Source organism: Coenobita brevimanus, chromosome 71, assembly GCF_032717465.1.
Source record: "Coenobita brevimanus isolate Jiangsu-jjx chromosome 71, ASM3271746v2, whole genome shotgun sequence".
In the NCBI taxonomy this organism is placed as follows: Eukaryota; Metazoa; Arthropoda; class Malacostraca; order Decapoda; family Coenobitidae; genus Coenobita; species Coenobita brevimanus.
The window spans coordinates 492,256-509,478 of record NC_137024.1 but is presented as its reverse complement, the minus strand read 5'-3'; the positions used below and the strand labels follow the sequence as shown (position 1 = coordinate 509,478).

General features: G+C 42.9%; 1 protein-coding gene across 1 annotated transcript in view; it reads left to right on the top strand.

Annotated features, from left to right (window-relative positions):
- The first annotated feature begins 1,777 nt into the window (after window positions 1-1,777).
- Window positions 1,778-17,223, top strand: part of LOC145406606 (uncharacterized) — a 118,544-nt gene continuing 103,098 nt past the window's right edge. Inside the window, exons 1-4 of the mRNA XM_080277681.1 lie at window positions 1,778-1,808; window positions 4,371-4,555; window positions 6,352-6,522; window positions 7,353-7,500. Of these exons, the coding sequence (XP_080133807.1) occupies window positions 1,778-1,808; window positions 4,371-4,555; window positions 6,352-6,522; window positions 7,353-7,500 (535 nt within the window). The remainder of the gene's footprint in view (window positions 1,809-4,370; window positions 4,556-6,351; window positions 6,523-7,352; window positions 7,501-17,223) is intronic.

Here is a 17,223-nt window from a genome sequence, read left to right as displayed (position 1 = left end):
ATATATATATATATATATATATATATATATTGTGGTCATCTTCAGAAAACCTAGCGAACGGTGCTGAAATGTTTTACAGTAATATGGGGCGAGGACGTAATAACCCCTTCCTGTATTTCGTAAAGATTAACCACTCCGATGAGAGTCTATTGTTGCACTGTATTCTCGCCTTTACAAGAATTTTTGTAAGTCAAGAAAAACCTCTCACTCGGATCACAACCAAATCTCCATTCATTTTCACCATAAGAGAACTCCAAGCTAAAGAAAATCGTGGGATGTTATCAAGACGGAAATGCAAATGTCATTGTACCGAAGAGGTTCAAGATGGTGGTGGTGGTGGTGGTGGTGGTAGTCCTGTGTGTAATTTGTTAATGAGTGGTGAAGGGTGGTGGCGCCGGGAGGAAGATGGTGGTGTGGGGTGGAACGGGGTGTCGTGTTATGTGGTTGGTGTGGTGTAGTGTTGTGTGATGTGTGGTGGTGTGGTGTGGTGTGGTGTGGTGTGGTGTGTAATGTGTGGTGGTGTGATGTGTGGTATGAGATGGGATGGGATGACAATATTGTATGGTGTTGTGTGGTAGGTTAGGGTTGTGTGGTGTGGTATGGGATGGAATGGATTGGTGTGGTGATGTGTGGGATGGGATTGGATGGTACGATGTGGTGTCATTTGGTGTGGTGTGTAATGGGGTGAGACAGGGTAGGGTAGGATAGGTTAGGGTGTGGTGTGGTGGGGTAGGGTAGGGTAGGGTAGGGTAGGATAGGATAGGTTAGGGTAATATGTTGTAGTGGGGTAGGGTAGTTTAGGTTAGGTTGGGTTACGGTGATGTGGTGTGGTTGTGTGGGGAGATGCGGTAGGATAGGGTGGTGTGGTGGTGTGGTGTGGTGTCCTTGGCTGCCTGTTGAGGGGCTGGTGTGGGGGGGTTTTGTGGCTAATATGAACGTCGACCGCCATTTCTGTCCTCGTTACCTCTGTTAGTAATTTGAACCTGTTTGTTAATCTGCGATGTGCTGATGGAACCCTTACTGTATTGTATGTTCACTATTTAACTAGGCGTAATTTTTTTTTTCTCTCTCTCATGAACACACACACACACACCGCTCGCTGGTGCAGTGGTAACGTTCCCGCTTGCCAACTGGTGGACGAGAGTTCGCGCCTCGCTCAGGTTGCGAAAAGTTTCACTGACAAAGTGGGTGGTTACTGTCCCCCTGGAGCAAGGGGACGGGTGTGTGCGTGTGTGAAGGTCACAGCCTTGCCCTTAGATCGGACTATATGAGCTCTCGGTTCCCTTCCGGGAGGGTAAAAGCTGACGATCACGACCATCAAGTGATCCTCGGTGATCCGGTGAATCCGGTGAATTACACACACACACACACGAGCAAGCAAAGCCCAGACGTGGTACCAATTTCCGTATTCTGGTTGGCATACGAAGCACTGTAGCATCCCATCCTTGGCGATTTATTTTCCGTGTTTTCACTCTCATCTTAAATGTCAGGACCAACTGCCTAGCCCCGGGCTTCTACGCTTCTCATGGGGCAACGTAAGATTGGATGATGGATGGATGGATGGTTACACCTTACCATTCCCTTGTGTATTTAAATACTGCATTGATATCGACATAGTAACTTGTGTGTTTAAATACTCTGCTGACATCAGTAACATACAAGAGGATACTGAGGTGCAGTGTACGGAATAAATCGTTCGTGAAGAGGTTTCACGAACTCTCCAAGGCCACTCGAGCATCTTCTCCATAGCAAGAGTAAAGGGCAATGATGGTGAAACATGAAGGTTGTCAACGATGGAGACATTGAGGGTTGGTTGAGGATATACAGTACATTGTCTGGTACCGTATTATATAACACAGGTCTATGTTCTGCCACTGCTTGGTCTTTGCTGGGGAATTTTTCGAGTCTTGCGGGGACGGCTCAGGCAGCGTTACCTATGTCTGACCGTGCATGTTTTTTTTTTAGTTCCCATCATTGTCATCTTTTATTTTTTTTTTTTTTTTTTTTTTTTTTTACGTTCACTGATTACATACTTAATTTGATTCTACTCGTGTCACCTTGGCCAAGATTTTTGTCCTTTTGAAGCCTTTTTATGTACTTTAGTTGCAGAAAGACAATGCTATGGCTCTTCATCCTTTCCATCGCACATAGTGATTAGGGTCATAATTTGGTGTTACTCGATCGAAATAATTCATCAGTAGATATGGTTACAGCAGTTTAAGGTCAAGTAAAAGTGAAAAGAGCACATAGTCAAGCAAGATATCTTCGCATCTCACAACAGCAAACTAAAAAGCTGTGCCCGCAACACAAAATGTTTCAGGCCTGTGCAAAATACGACCACCCTTTTACACTGACGAAATAAACCGAAATTCAGTAACAGTCTAATAATGTCGTAATCATAATTTGTATCGCATGAAGGACAATGTGAGAACGGTGCAAATCCATCTCTTTTCTGTTGGGGCAGTATTCTCGTCAGCTTACAAGGGTTTCTGGCACTTTAACCTTAGTGATTTATTTTTCTTTTGTATGTTATTGATATTTTTTTTTTATCCAAGCAGATTAAGTAATATACAAGCAGGGGCGGATCCGGGAATATTTCTGAGGTGTTGCCCTTATCACTTTCCTGATTAAAGAGAATTGTAATATTTGAGGCCTATCCCGACGAGAGGGACGAGCACTATCCTTCGTGAAACGCATATTTTGTCCAAACTCCTGCCATCTTTAATTTTGTCTTATATCCTCCAGAGTCCTTAATCTCCCACCTTACAGACTCGTAGCCAGAGAGGGACAAGTCACAATTCAAAAACATGAGACAGAGAGAGAGAGAGAGAGAGAGAGAGAGAGAGAGAGCGTTTCATGATGGGTGGTGCTTGTTCCACCCACAACCTCGAAACTAATGAGTTTGAGGGAGGAATGAGTCTCTTTGGTTATTACTCAAAACAGCACCTCAGTCTGACTATCGCTGGTCGTCAGATGAACTGCTAGGGGTTGGGGATCTTCACCAGGTTAGAACAGGGGCAGTATATTCCAATCAGGTAAAAAAGAAAAATCGACTAATATTTCACCTCTGCCTCACAGAGTCCTTTCCTAGCTAATATTCCTAAGCTATGAAAAGCTTGATATATTTCTGTGTAGTACAGTAGGTGAACGTTTGCCTCAAACTGTAGGTACAAGTAATCATGGTGGATACAGGGTGGTCCATGAATAACGCTTCTCTTCCACTGCCTTTGCTATTCCTCGTGTTTTGCGGGGACGGTTCACAAGGTTTATCAGAGTCTACCCTGCATTATTTTTTCATTGATTTTCTAGTGTAGCGCTATTTGCGGACCACCCTATGCATCATAATGTTTCGTCCATGTATCAAAATATTATAAGTGACGTCATGTATTTTTCTTTGTGCATTGTGATTGCAGTTAGCCTAACAGTGTTGCATATCACAATGTGTCGTTTACTGTAGGTATCAAAATGTCAAGTGGGATTAGTAGCACCATGCTTTTATTTAGTTATTTATTATTTAGTTATCTCTCTGTATCTATATTTACCTGTTTATGTTGACTGCCTTGTGATTCCAGATAATAGTGGTGTATGTATCAGTGTTTCGTTGATGTCAAAATGTCACTTGGGATTAGTGGCTCCATGAATTAATTAATTAATTCGTTTACTAGCAGCGGTACCCGGCGTTGCCTGGCCAAAAAGGCAAACAATCTAATCCTATCTGTTCTAGTTCGGTCTTTCTACCCCAGGAAGACCATGTACCTCTTATGCATTTGACAAGGGATTATAAGAGGTCCAGGAACTTTCTTTTTTGGCTTTCGCAAACTAACGCACAGTATTTGTGCGTACTTGTTTGCTGTTACTGGTGACCTCAAATGACCTCCAACCAGTGACCCCAAATGACCTCAGAGGTCAGCCTCACATAGCCTATGTCTGAACTGGAGGTCATGTGAGTCTCCATGCCAAAAATTGGACTGCTGGGTCCAGTCGTTCGAGGATGTATTATCGGTGACCTCAAATGATCCCCAACCAGTGACCTCAAATGACCTCAGAAGTCAACCTCACATAGTCTTTGTCTGAACTGGAGGTCATGTGAGTCTCCATGCCAAAAATTGGGCTGCAGGGGTACCCGGCATTGCCCGGGCCAAAAAGGTGAACACTGTACCTCAAATGACCCAGATCTGAATTTTGACCCACCTAAACCCATCCTTGGGTGACTCTTATTCGGAATATATATGGGTCTGCGGGTCTCTGGCCCTTGGTTTGGGCGTGATTGAAGGACAAACAAACAATGTGGCTCTTTTATATATATAGATTTAGTTTAACTGTCTGTCTGTATCAAATCATGTCATGTTGGTTATGGATTGTGGTTGCAGGTAATGGCGGTGATGGTCGTGGGCGTCGTGGTGGCAGTAGTGGAGATATAGGCGTGGACAGCAATGTGCTCAGGAAGGTGGCCAGCCTCACACTTGACCGTGCCACCATTGATAAAAAAGTCACCAAGCCCAAGTTTGTGCCTGAAAAGTTAGATTTCAAGATTTATGAGAAATTTGAAGGTAATGTATTAACAGAGAGAGAGAGAGAGAGAGAGAGAGAGAGTCCCTTTAGTAAGATCCGAGCAGAATGTAGCCTATTTTACGTAACAGAAAATGTAACTTTTTTTTTTTCTTAACATGAAAGTAGTGGAGAAGAGCTGTACTCCTTATGAAAATTGTAGGGGTATGCCATAACCCCCTCCACTACACGACTGATTTTGGTCAGTCCATTTTAGACCATCTTTGTCAAGTGTAAAATTGTCCTGATCATGCATTTTATGACACATGGGTACAGTAATTATTCACTTTTTATATTATACACTCAGAATGCAAGATAATTATATGGGCAGTAAATTTGTGCGCTGGTGCATTTACACCAATATGGCAGACCTCTGGCGTGATCCAGTATTCTGGAAAAGCGGGAGCATGATTCATACATATTGGAATAACCACAGGTTTTGAATTCATGATAGTCCCCTACCAAATTCCTTAAAATTTATACCAAACTCCTCTTTTCATTGGAATGATTGTGAGAAATCATTTATGCAAGATAATTATTTCATATACTGTACTGTATTTTGGCCATTGATATTGTTTTTCATTATAAGTAATCGCTGATCTGCCGAGAATAAGAGGCCATCCCATCCCCCCGAAATCAGTGCCCGAACATAGTACTTTACAGGTACTAGGCATTTTGCCAAAGAAGCCTCTCACTTCTGTAGCAGTGTAGCATAATTCCCTATTTCAGTTACCTAATTAAATACTACGTAATTTGCCAACAAGATACCCTAGATGCACACCATATCTGTACCTCAGACACACCCAAGATGCACACCAGACACATTACCAGTACTTCCCACCCCTCAAAAAACCTTGTGTGGCACTCATAAAATTCTATGGCTTTACCTTGTCATTTTCATCCTTCAGAAAGGTACAGTAGCTTAGTGAATGAGTGACAGGAACACACTGGTTTTGATCATCCCTGTGGGTGCAGCAAAATCTAGAGACACACATGAGTACACTCATCTTCATGAACACAGAGAGGTCAGGGATGGCACTTAGTACTGTATACTCATGTGTATATTGCATTATCCCTGATGCCCACATAAAGTTTCATTGACACCTGATGGTTTAGTGAGTTAAAGTGCCCAAACTATATGTGGTTCATGTTGGGTCTTCCTCTGAGGGGGAGTTTAGAGTTTCTTGTTTATGAGTAAGTGATGCTACTCAGGAGCAAGTGATTGGTCACACCTTCAGTGTCTGGACTGAGTAGCCAAGCCCTCTTTGCTCCTGGTGGGACAATACCAGATTAGATAATGGAAAGAGAAAATAGAGAAGCAGTCAGGAAAATGCAAAAACAGCTTGTAAAGTACTGTATTCTGCTGCTTAAGGTGAAGCTTTACCATACTTTAGTTTCTGCCATACTTTAGCTATCCAGTGCACAGTAGCTACATATAATAAACCAAAATTTTATGAGGGTGGATAATTAATTGAGTTAAAGGTTTGACTTGAATGTTATACTGAAACAGCTGGGTCTGTCATGTAATGTAACTGTTCCTTGTGTAGCTATGTATGACAGAACAGTAGCTAGCAACTAGCTGTAGTGACAGGTGCATGGGAGAATTCAAGTATATGACAAGGGGACGGTTCTGGGGAATAAGGATTATGAAGGAAAGCTGTCTGCCTTTACATTTGTAGATAAGGCAATGCTCATAGGAAATGAAGATTGGAAATTACAGTCTGGTAGCAGAATTTGGATTGAGGTAAAATGAAATTGGGTGCTATCTTTCGTACTAATAGTTGAAAATATGTTTCAGGCCAGATGTTGATCAACTGGTTTGTAAGTGCTTTCAGTGATGGCCACTACTTAAGACACGTAGTGACTACTCAGGACTTGAAGATTCTGGCCACACAGTTCTGTACACACCTGCTGGCTGCTGGGGTTATACGTCAGATTGAAGATGTTAATGCGCCAGTTGAACTTCTCTTTAGGGTAAGTGTGTGGTGTACACAGCATAGATTTGTAAGCTGTAGCACTAGCCAGTAAGGGCAGTACTCCCAAGGAGGATGAAAATGCTGGTGATGGGAGAGTTGGAGCTCCTGTTTCACTAGCCATCGGGATACCCTGACCATTCCCTTTTGTTGACCTTTTTCACTGTGACACGAACATGGAGAGTAGACCAACATACTTTCCCAGTCTTTTTTCTCAAACTATCTTATGCACTGTTGTGCATGTGCTTTACATACCACACAGCTTACTCCACTATGTCACAAGGGTTGATGCCAGGAAGAGCATGTGTCCAGAAAACTTTGCCCCTATTACTTAATGGTGGACCTAATGAGGAGAGGCATGGCACGGGCACTGCCAGTGCAGTTCTGGGACCAGGATGGAATGGGGCTCGAATCTGTGCCAGAGGGCACAGAGCATTGTGGTTCCCAGGCTGCCCTGGGAATAGTGATTATCTACCTTAAATAGTAGTGGACAACAGTAGTTAAGCTTTGAGTCCCTACATTTCAAAGCAGGTATTGTGGGACTGACTGTTACACAAGATGGCACTGTGCACCCTGGATGGAGCAGGTGCAGCATCCACCCTGGGGCCAAACCTAATATTTCTCTGTGCACCTCACTGTGAGAAGGACTTTGGTCTTATTCTGGTAAGGTGCTGTCAACCACAAGTGGGCAGTAGATCTTTACGAAGTGTATATACTGTACTGTACCTGTAGGATGGCCCTACAGAAGCAGTTGCTTCCTTGTGGTCAGCAGGTCTGCTCAGGCAAACTGACCAGGGTTAAATAACAACAATGACAACCATATATCCACAGCCTGACCTGATGTACTTCTGGTCCCACACTGAGGCATCACCAGCCCAGATCCTCACCCCTGGCAAGATCTCTCCCTCGGCCTGGCCGCCTCCAAACTTTGCTGAACTCATTTCTTCCGTCCGGCCTGGTGCCAAGTATACTGAAGCAGGTGAGTGCATGCAAACTACAGCACTGTAGTTCTTCCACCTTAATTTGACAGAGATTTTTGTCCCTTCGGAGCTTATGTCATGTATACTAAATGGCAGCATAAGACAAAACTATGCCTCTACATCCTTTCCACAGTACATCTTGGTTAGAATGTATTCTTAGGTTTTTCATTTGTTACAGGGCAGCAGTGAAATTATTGGGATGGATATTTTAAACCAAGTTAAACTGGACAAAGTAAAGCCATCTGTGTACAGTTCAAGCAGTCCTCATCATAAGTTAGGGATATGTTCTGAAGCATCATTTTTTTTTTCTTTTTTTTTAATGCCATTACTGCTGTAAATTGGGGGAAATGGGCAGAGCATGTACGGTGACTTTAATAGACAATGTTTCTTTAATTAGCTGATGATATCATAGCATAAAGGAGCTACAGTACTAAAAAAGTGGCTAATGATGTTGACAGTGTATAATATTTGCAAATGAAAGTAACTTAACCCCTTCAGCTCCAGGACATAGCAGTGAAGGGATTCTCTATGGATATACTGAATCCCTCCAGTGTGGAAATCACCATTAGTTGAATATAATTATTTACTAGTCGCAAGAACAAATAAATATGATGTTCCCAGGGCAAAGGGGTTAAGTTTCCACTGTTTATTTTAATAAGAGATACCCTGTAGTCTGTTGCTTCATTTTCAGTTCTGTGAGGTCCTAGACACTTAGCATATTTTAGGTTGATGTCAGCTTTTCATAAAATTGACTTGCTGGTACAGTAATCAGGTTGGAAGTGTATGATTTATGTGTAGCTTGACATTATTCATGTATTGATCTTGTATATAAATTTGTGTGCATATTACTTATTGAAAATACAAAATATTGTGCAAAAGCTGTTGAAAAAAATATAAATTTTTGCATCCACTACAAGCCTGGGTGAAAATATTATTATTATTATTATTATTGGTGGTAGGTGGTGGCGACCATCATCCACTCACTTGATGTAGTGCTGCCTACTTCTTCCATAGCCTTTATCATTCTTTTTCTGTGCCTGCCCTCCTCTCTTCCTACCCATCTTTCCTGTCACTTCTTATTGCTTTTCTTTCCTTTACAGGTGGCTTTACATTGAGTGACAAGCCAAATGGTTTCCTGTAAGCCAAGAAACCATTTACAACGCTGGGTGGTAACCATATAACCAAACCATACGTGCTCCCTACGTGTCAACAAGTGGGTTGGTGGAGGGTTAGTCTCCTTCCCTGTAAAACAAATACCTCAAAGTCAAATGGCCACCCCTTACGGGATTACAGCGTCAGGCAATAGATAGATAGATAGATTATTATTATTATAGTACAGTATTATTATTATTTTTATTAATATTACTATATGGTGGTAGGTGGAGGCACTCACCAACCACTCACTTGATGTAGTGCTGATTTGGGTGTCTGCCCTTTCCTCTCTTTCTTCCTACCACTTCTGTCTTTCTTCCCTTCATTCTTTCCTCTTCCTTCTGCCTACGGGTGACTTTACATTCCTTCATCTGTCTTTCTTCCCTTCATTCTTTCCTCTTCCATCTGCTTATGGGTGACTCTACACTGAGTGACAAGCCAAATGGTTTCCTGTACACCAGGAAACCATTTGCTATGCTGGGTGGTAACCATATAACCAAATTATGACACCTGGTGGTTTAGTGGGTAATTAAAGCACTCCAATCAGACTGAGCCTGTGTAGGTTTACGTCCAAGGAGTGGTTGGGGTTTATCGCTCACATAATGCCACTCAGGGATGAGTGAGGCTGGTCACTCTCATCTTAAATATCAGGACCAAATTGCCTAGCCCCGGGCTTCTATGCACCTCATGGGGCAACATAGGATTGGATGATGGATGGATGAATGGATTATTATTATTATTATTACATTATTATTATTATTATTATTATTTTATTATTATTATTATTTTTATTATTATATTAAAACCTCACTATAATGGACTAATTTGGGCCCAAACCATTCCAAAAAAAGCTAAATTCTGATAAAAGCGACATCTGAACATTCCCCTGCTAACCTGGACTTTTTTCGATATATTAGTCATTAATCCGGATTGTACCAATGATTTTTTAACTGTTTTCACCACTATTTCATTACTGTGCTGTATTATACATTCACCACAATAATCATCCATCCATCCATCCATCATCCAATTCTACATTCCCCCATGAGAAGTGTTGGAACCTGGGGGTAAGCAGTTGGTCCCGACATTTAAGATGAGAGTGACCAGCCTCACTAATCCCTGAGTGGCATTACATGAGCAATCAACCCCAACCATCCCTTGGATATAAACCTTCACCGGCTCAATCCGATTGGAGTGCAATAATTACTCACTAAACCACCAGGTGCCAAAATTTGGTTATATAGTTACCACCCAGCATAGCAAATGGTTTCCTGGTGTACAGGAAACCATTTGGCTTGTCACTCAGTGTAGAGTTACCCACAGGCAGAAGGAAGAGGAAAGAATGAAGGAAAGAAAGACAGAAGAGGGAGTGTAAAGTTACCCATAGGCAGAAGGACAAGGAAAGAATGAAGAAAAGGAAGACAGAAGAGGATGGAAGGAAAGAAGGATGGAGGAGAGGAAAGGACAGACACCCGACAGCAGCACTACATCGAGTGAGTGGATGGTGAGTGCTCCGACCTACCACAAACTACAATAATCAAATGGAATAATATATATAATAATACTGTGCTGTACTGTACACTGATAAACATGTCTTTAATTTATTTTATTGTGGTGAACATAGCTGAAGTGTTCAGGCAGTTCAAACCACGTATGGCTTTATTGGAATTTTTCAGATATATAGGAATTTAGTCTGGTAACCCCTCGATTCCGATGAAAGTGAATTCTGGTTTATTGAAGTCCATTATATTGAGGTTTTACTTTATTATTATTATTATTTTCACTCCTTGATGATATTGGCAGATGAGTGATAACAATTAGTTTTACATTTAGGAGTATTAAGGGATATGGTGAAACTAATGCCTGTTGTCTACTAACTTGTTAATTGAAATAAGTACATTGTACAGCTTACACATGTATATACTGTACATCAGCAGTTGCATTTTACAAAGCTACTCTTCCAAGTAGTCTCTCCACACAAGGAATTTGTACCACCTCTGAACTGAGAAGAATCCCTTTTTTTTTAAATGGGTAACCCTTATCTTGGTGACCAAAACTTTCAGAGATGTATGAGGTCTGTTCAGAAAGTATCCAACCTTAGACTCAAAAAAAATTAATAGCTAACCTGTTGAGCCACAACACTAATCATCCTCATAATAGGCCCCTTCTGACTTGACACACAAAGCCCAGCATTCTCTCCACTGCCTGAATCATTTTTCAAAGTCGGTTATTTGTATCTCCTGCCTGTGCGTCGTTGAATTTTTCACGATCTCTTTTCTCGTCTCAAGTCGGGAACTCTTTATTGAAGTTTTGAGCTTGGGAAATGACCAAAAGTTGCATGGAGCCATGTGTGGTGAGTAGGGAGCCTTCCAGACATTTGGGATGTTGTGCTTGGCCAAAAATTCCTGAATCAGTTGAAAAGAATGGGCAGGGAGGTTGTCATGGTGCAGCTTCCAACTTGCTTCTTTCTGAAGGTCTGGACCCTTCTGCTGAACTGCACCACGAAGACGACGGATAACGTCGAGGTAGTAATGTCTGTTGACCGTCTGATCTTCTGGTGCACATCCGTGATGCACAACACCACAGTAGTCGAAAAAAAACTGTCATCATGCGAGTGCATTTCACCTTGCTGCGGACCTGTTGTGCTTTTTTTGGCCAGGTCAACCCTGCATGGTTCCACTGCAATGATTACCCATTCCTGCCCTGTAGGGGCTCGGGTACGGGTATTGTTTTCACACGGTTTGTCTGTCTGTTTGTTTGTCTGTCTGTTAACAACTATACGTGAAAAATACTGGTGTGATTTTGACCAAAATTACAAGGATGATGGGCTATGACCTTCTGATCACCTAATTAAATTTCTGTCCAGATTGGGCCAAGGCCTAGGCTGTATGCCAACAAAATGTAAAAAAAACAAAAAAAAAAACAGTCTATCTATCTATCTATACCCCGACACCCTAATCCCGCAAAGGGTGGCCACAGACAAAACGCCTCCAAGTCGCTCTGTCACCCAGCATTTGACTACCCTCCCCCCAACTCACCCCCCCCTCCCTCATATACCTCTCAACTCCATCCCTCCACCTCATCCTCAGTCTACCCCTCCCTCTCCCTCCCTCCATCTCACCTACATACACTCTCTTAGTCAGTCTTTCATTCTCCATTCTCTTCACATGTCCAAACCACTTCAGTGTATTTCTCCTAATCTTCTCAACCACATCCACATCCAACCCACAACATTCCTTCACTTCTTCATTCGTCAACCTGTCCCTCCATGTCACTCCATATGTTCCTCTCAAGTAACTCATTTCCACTGCTCTCACTCTTGACTTGTTCCCCTCTTTCAAGGTCCACGCCTTGCTTCCATACGTCAGGGTAGGGATCACAATACTGTCATGTAGTGACTTCTTAACTTCCATACGCACCTCCCTATTTCTCATCACTGCTTTCAGTGAACCAGCAACCTTCCTTCCCTGCTGTACCATTTCACGCACTTCATCCCCCAAAGTTCCATCCTTACTCATCACACTACCCAAGTACTTGAATGCACTCACATTCTCCATATCCTCACCATCCAACCTCACTGTACATTCTGTGACTTCATTCCTCTCAGACACCATAACTTTACTTTTGTTTACATTAACTTTCAGCTTCCTCCTCCTACACACTGTCCCAAATTCATTCACCAAACCTTGCAACTCCCATTCATCTTCACTGAACAATACTGTATCATCAGCAAACAGCAACACCGGAATCTTTCAAATCTCACCCTCATTCATTAGAGCCACCCCCACATCCACTACCCTACCTTGCACCTCCTTTACAACCCCATCCATGCATATATTAAATAGCCATGGAGACATCACACAAGCCTGTTTCAGTCCCACATTGAGATCAAAGAACTCACTCAGCTCACCATCCACTCACACTGTAGCCCTAGCTCCTTTGTACATACTCTTCACAGCACTCAACAATTTCCCCTCCACTCCATATATTCTTAATACCTTCCACATACCTTGCCTATCTGTTCTGTCAAAAGCTTTCTCAAAGTCCATGAAGGCAGCATACACTTTCTTTCCCTTCTCTAGATACTTCTACACTTAACATCTTAGAACAAATATCTGATCTACACACCCTTTTCCCTTCCTAAATCCCCCTTGTTCTTCTCCAACTAGCTCCTCTTTCATATGCCTAACCCTATCAATGAGTATTCTACCATATATTTTACCAGTCACACTAAGAAGGCGAATACCCCTATGGTTACCACATACTTCTCTCTCCCCTTTTCCTTTTTATAAAGGAACAATTATACCTGATTTCCAGTCCTCTGGAACCCTTCCCTCTTCCCAAGCCAATCTACACAACTTCCATATCCACTCCACAGCAATCTCACCCCCATACCTCAGCATTTCACCATGCACTCCATCAATTCCTGGGGCCTTTCCCAACTTGATCTTCATTGCTTCCAGTACTTCCGCCCTACTGATCTCTTCCTCCCTCCTCTCACCTCTTCTTCTCCCAGCCATTCCCCAACCACTTATACTCGCACTGCTCTCACTCTCTACAGTCAACAAATCCTCAAAGTGCTTCTTCCAACTCCTTAATTTCTCTCTCTTCACCACCAACAATTTATTATTCCTATCTTTCACTCCCCTACTATTTCCTCTTTCACACCGCCTTACTTTCTTTACCTCCTTCCAAAACAGTTTCTTACTCTCCCTCCATTTCACACTCAGATTCCTCCCAAACTATTCATCTACTTTCTTCTTACTCTCCTTCACTAGTCTCTTCACATCTCTTTTCCTACTCACATATACCTCTCTCTTCTCTCTCTCATCTTCTCCCCTACCTCTGCTCGCTAACCATTCACTATATGCCTTCTTCTTTTGTTCCACAGCTCGTTTCACCTCATCATTCCACCATGCTGTCCCTTGCACACCCTTGCATCTCTTCCTCACTGCACAAACTACCTCACACGCTGCGCCTATCTCTTCCGTGAATATCTTACATACGTCTTCCACCCCTTCCATCTGCTCTATCTCATACCTTCCCAATCTTTCTTGCACTATGCTCTTATACTCTGCCATTTTCTCACTATCTTGCAAATTCTCCACTCTTCTCACAGGAACTGTTTCGTCCTGTCTTCCCTTTTGTCTCCTCAACCATTTTCTTTGCATCTTTACCTTGGCCATCACTAAGTGATGGTCCGAGACTCCATTCCCCCACCCTCTCCAAAATCTTGCATCCAACACTTGTCTTCTCATTCGCTCATCCACACACACACAGTATATCATTGCCTTTCGTTCAACAAGTTCACCATCCATCCTCCTCATTACTCTCCATGTATACCAGTGGATCATCTTATGCCAAAAGTAGGTGTTGGCTATTGCCAACCCCTTACAAGCACAGATGTCCACCAAAGCACTTCCATTCCCATCTACGTCAGCTGGCACACCCCACTGACCAACCACTCCATCCACTCGTACATTCCCAACTTTGCCATTCATGTCTCCAATCAAAAGCACTCTCTCGCTCCTCTCAGATTTGTCCATACATGCATCTACTCTCGCCCAAAACTCATCTTTCACTCTTGCCACTCGGTCCTCTGTCGGAGCATACACACATACAATCGCCCACGCTTCTGTACCTACTTTCATCCTCACCCATACAATCCTTGCACCCACTGTTCCATACTCTCTTATATTCTCCTTCCACTTCTTGCTTATCATCAGACATACTCCCTCTCTTGCCCTCTCATTCTCATTAACTCCCGCACATATACCTAAACCATATTCCCATTCTCTCACCCTTTCACCTTCCCATTTAGTTTCAGTCAATCCACATATATCCACTCTTGCATCCTCAAGCACCTGAACAATCTCTCTCTCTTTCACTTCATCATTCACTCCTTTCATATTCCACGTTCCCACCCTCAGTATGTCCTTTGTCCGTTCCTCAGTCGTCAACGTATGGTCTGTCCTGGTCTGAGGCGCTTTTTTCGCATGTTTAGTTAGTTCTTTTTACGGGGTGGGGCACTAACCCACCACCAACCCTTTTAGTCGCCTCGTACGACAAGCAGGGATATTGAGGGAGTATTCTTGAAACTCCCCTACCCCCAGGGGTAAAAAAAAGTAAAAGAAAAAAAAAAATTCGTTATAACTCCTTTCAGATTTGTCATTGACATGAAACCAAAACCTAAAGGTGCATCTCTCAAATCTGCATCCTATAACAGGCCTCATTCCATCAGGGGGGTTACCCCCTAGTTAATGGTAGGGGTTCAATGTCAGATGGGTCGGGCTTAAAGTTTCAGACTTTTTTTTTTTTTTTCTTTCTTTTTTTTTATAATGTGTCCGACTCTGGGCAAAGGCTTCAGGGTCTCTTCCAAGGCCCAGTAATCCTCCTACACACCTCCACATGCCACCACTTCAACACTAACACCCACCATCTATATTGAACACATGCTAGGGCTGTCTCATACAGGACTGGTGTACAGTACTGGTATCAGTAGGGGTATTTTTACAACATGCTGGCAAGTCTTCTGGAAGATCAGTAAAGTCTGCTTTTATGGAATTCAAATCTTTAAACTGTTCCCTGCCCTAGGTGGTTTTTGATCCTGGGTCCATTAGGACTGCAGGCCGCCTCCCTACCAATTCAGCCACCGCCTACCCCAAATGGACATAAAATAATCAATTTTCACCTGATTTACTCCAAATTTGATATGTGGCATCTTTGACTAGATATCCTGTTGTGTTTATACGTCAACACTAAAATGACTGCAGGGGAGGGGTTTGCTGTGCCTTGGCTCCACTTCTTGTTGTGCTTTAGTTTCTGGGTCACACCCGTACACTCAAGTCTCATCTCCAGTGATAACAGTCTTCAGAAAGTCTGGATCGTACTTTGTACGATCCCTACACGACAACTAGAGGGTTGGCGGAGGGTTAGTGCCCCTCCCCGGAAAACAGCTAACTAAAAATACGAACAAGAAGCCTCGGACCAGGACTGACCAAAAGATGACAACTAAGGACCGTACAAAGGACATGATATGGATGGCGACATGGAATGTAAGGGGTGCAAATGATGAGGTGAAAGAGAGAGAGATTGTCTTGGTGCTTGAGGGTGCAAAAGTGGATGTATTTGGATTAACTAAAACTAAATGGAGAGGTGAGAGTGTGAGAGAATATGGATGGGGGATATGTGCACGAGTAGGTGAGAATGAGAGGGCAAAAGAAGGAGTGTGTATTTTTGTGAGTGACAGATGGAAGGAGAATATAAGAGAGTATGGATCAGTTGGTTCAAGAATTGTGTGGGTAAGACTGAAAGTTGGACTACAAATGTGTGCAATTGTGTGCGTGTATGTGCCAACGCAAGATCATTCAAGCAGAGCGAGAGAAGAGTTCTGGGCAAATGTGGAAGTGTGCATGGAAAAGTTTGAAAGGAATGAGAAAGTGTTTTTAATTGGTGATATGAATGGTAAAGTCGGGAAAGTGAAGGTGGATGGAGTAGTTGGTGAGTGGGGTGTGCCTGCTGAGATAGATGAGAATGGCAGTTCTTTAGTGGATATTTGTGCCGGGAGAGGGTTGGTGATAGCCAATACCCTCATCAGGCACAAAATGATCCACAGGTATACATGGCGAGTGATGAGTAGGATGGATGGTGAACTGAATGAAAGGAAGGCAATGATTGATTATGTGTGTGTGGAGGAAAGGATGCGAAGATGTGTAATGGATGCAAGAGCATACAGAGGTTGGGGGACTGGACTTTCTGACCACCACTTGGTGGTGGTGAGAATCAAGGTCCAAGTGAAGTGGAGAAATAGAAGAAGGGAAGGATGGGAGGAAGGAGTAGATGTAAGGAGAGTGGAAGGGTTACAAGAGGATAAGAAAAAGGCAGAATATAAGAGAGAAGTGGAGGAACGATCGGGTAAATGTGAATTGGAGTAGATGGGGGACGTGGAAGGTGTGTGCAAGATATTGACAGAGGAAATATGTGCAGTATGTGATGTGGTGTGTGGGGTGAAGAGAACATGGAAGGGGGTGCAAGGAACAGCATGTTGGAATGAAGAGGTGAGACAGGCTGTGGGACAAAAGAAGAAAGTATATAATGAATGGATGAGAAATAGAGGCATGGAAGAAGTTGAAAGACGAAAGAGAGAGTTATATCTTGAAAGGAAGAGAGAGGTGAAAAAGATTAATAAGAGAGAGTAAGAAGAGAGTGGATGAGGAATTTGGAAGGAATTTGAGTGTAAAGTGGAGGGAATGTAAGAAAATGTTCTGGAAAGAGGTAAAGAGAGTCAGACAGGGTGGCAATGAAGTTAGCAGGGGAGTGAAAGATAAAAATGGTAGATTACTAGTTGAGAAGGGAGAAGAAGTGAGCAGATGGAGAGAACACTGATGAATTGTTGAACATAGAGAATGAAAGTAATGCGAGTATAAGTGGCTGGGGAATGGCTGGGAGGAGGGAGGTGAGAAGACAGGCAGGAATCAGTAGGATGGAAGTTGTGGAAGCATTGAAGAAAGTCAGAATGGGGAAAGCCCCAGGATTTGATGGAGTGTGTGGTGAAATGCTGAAGCATGGGG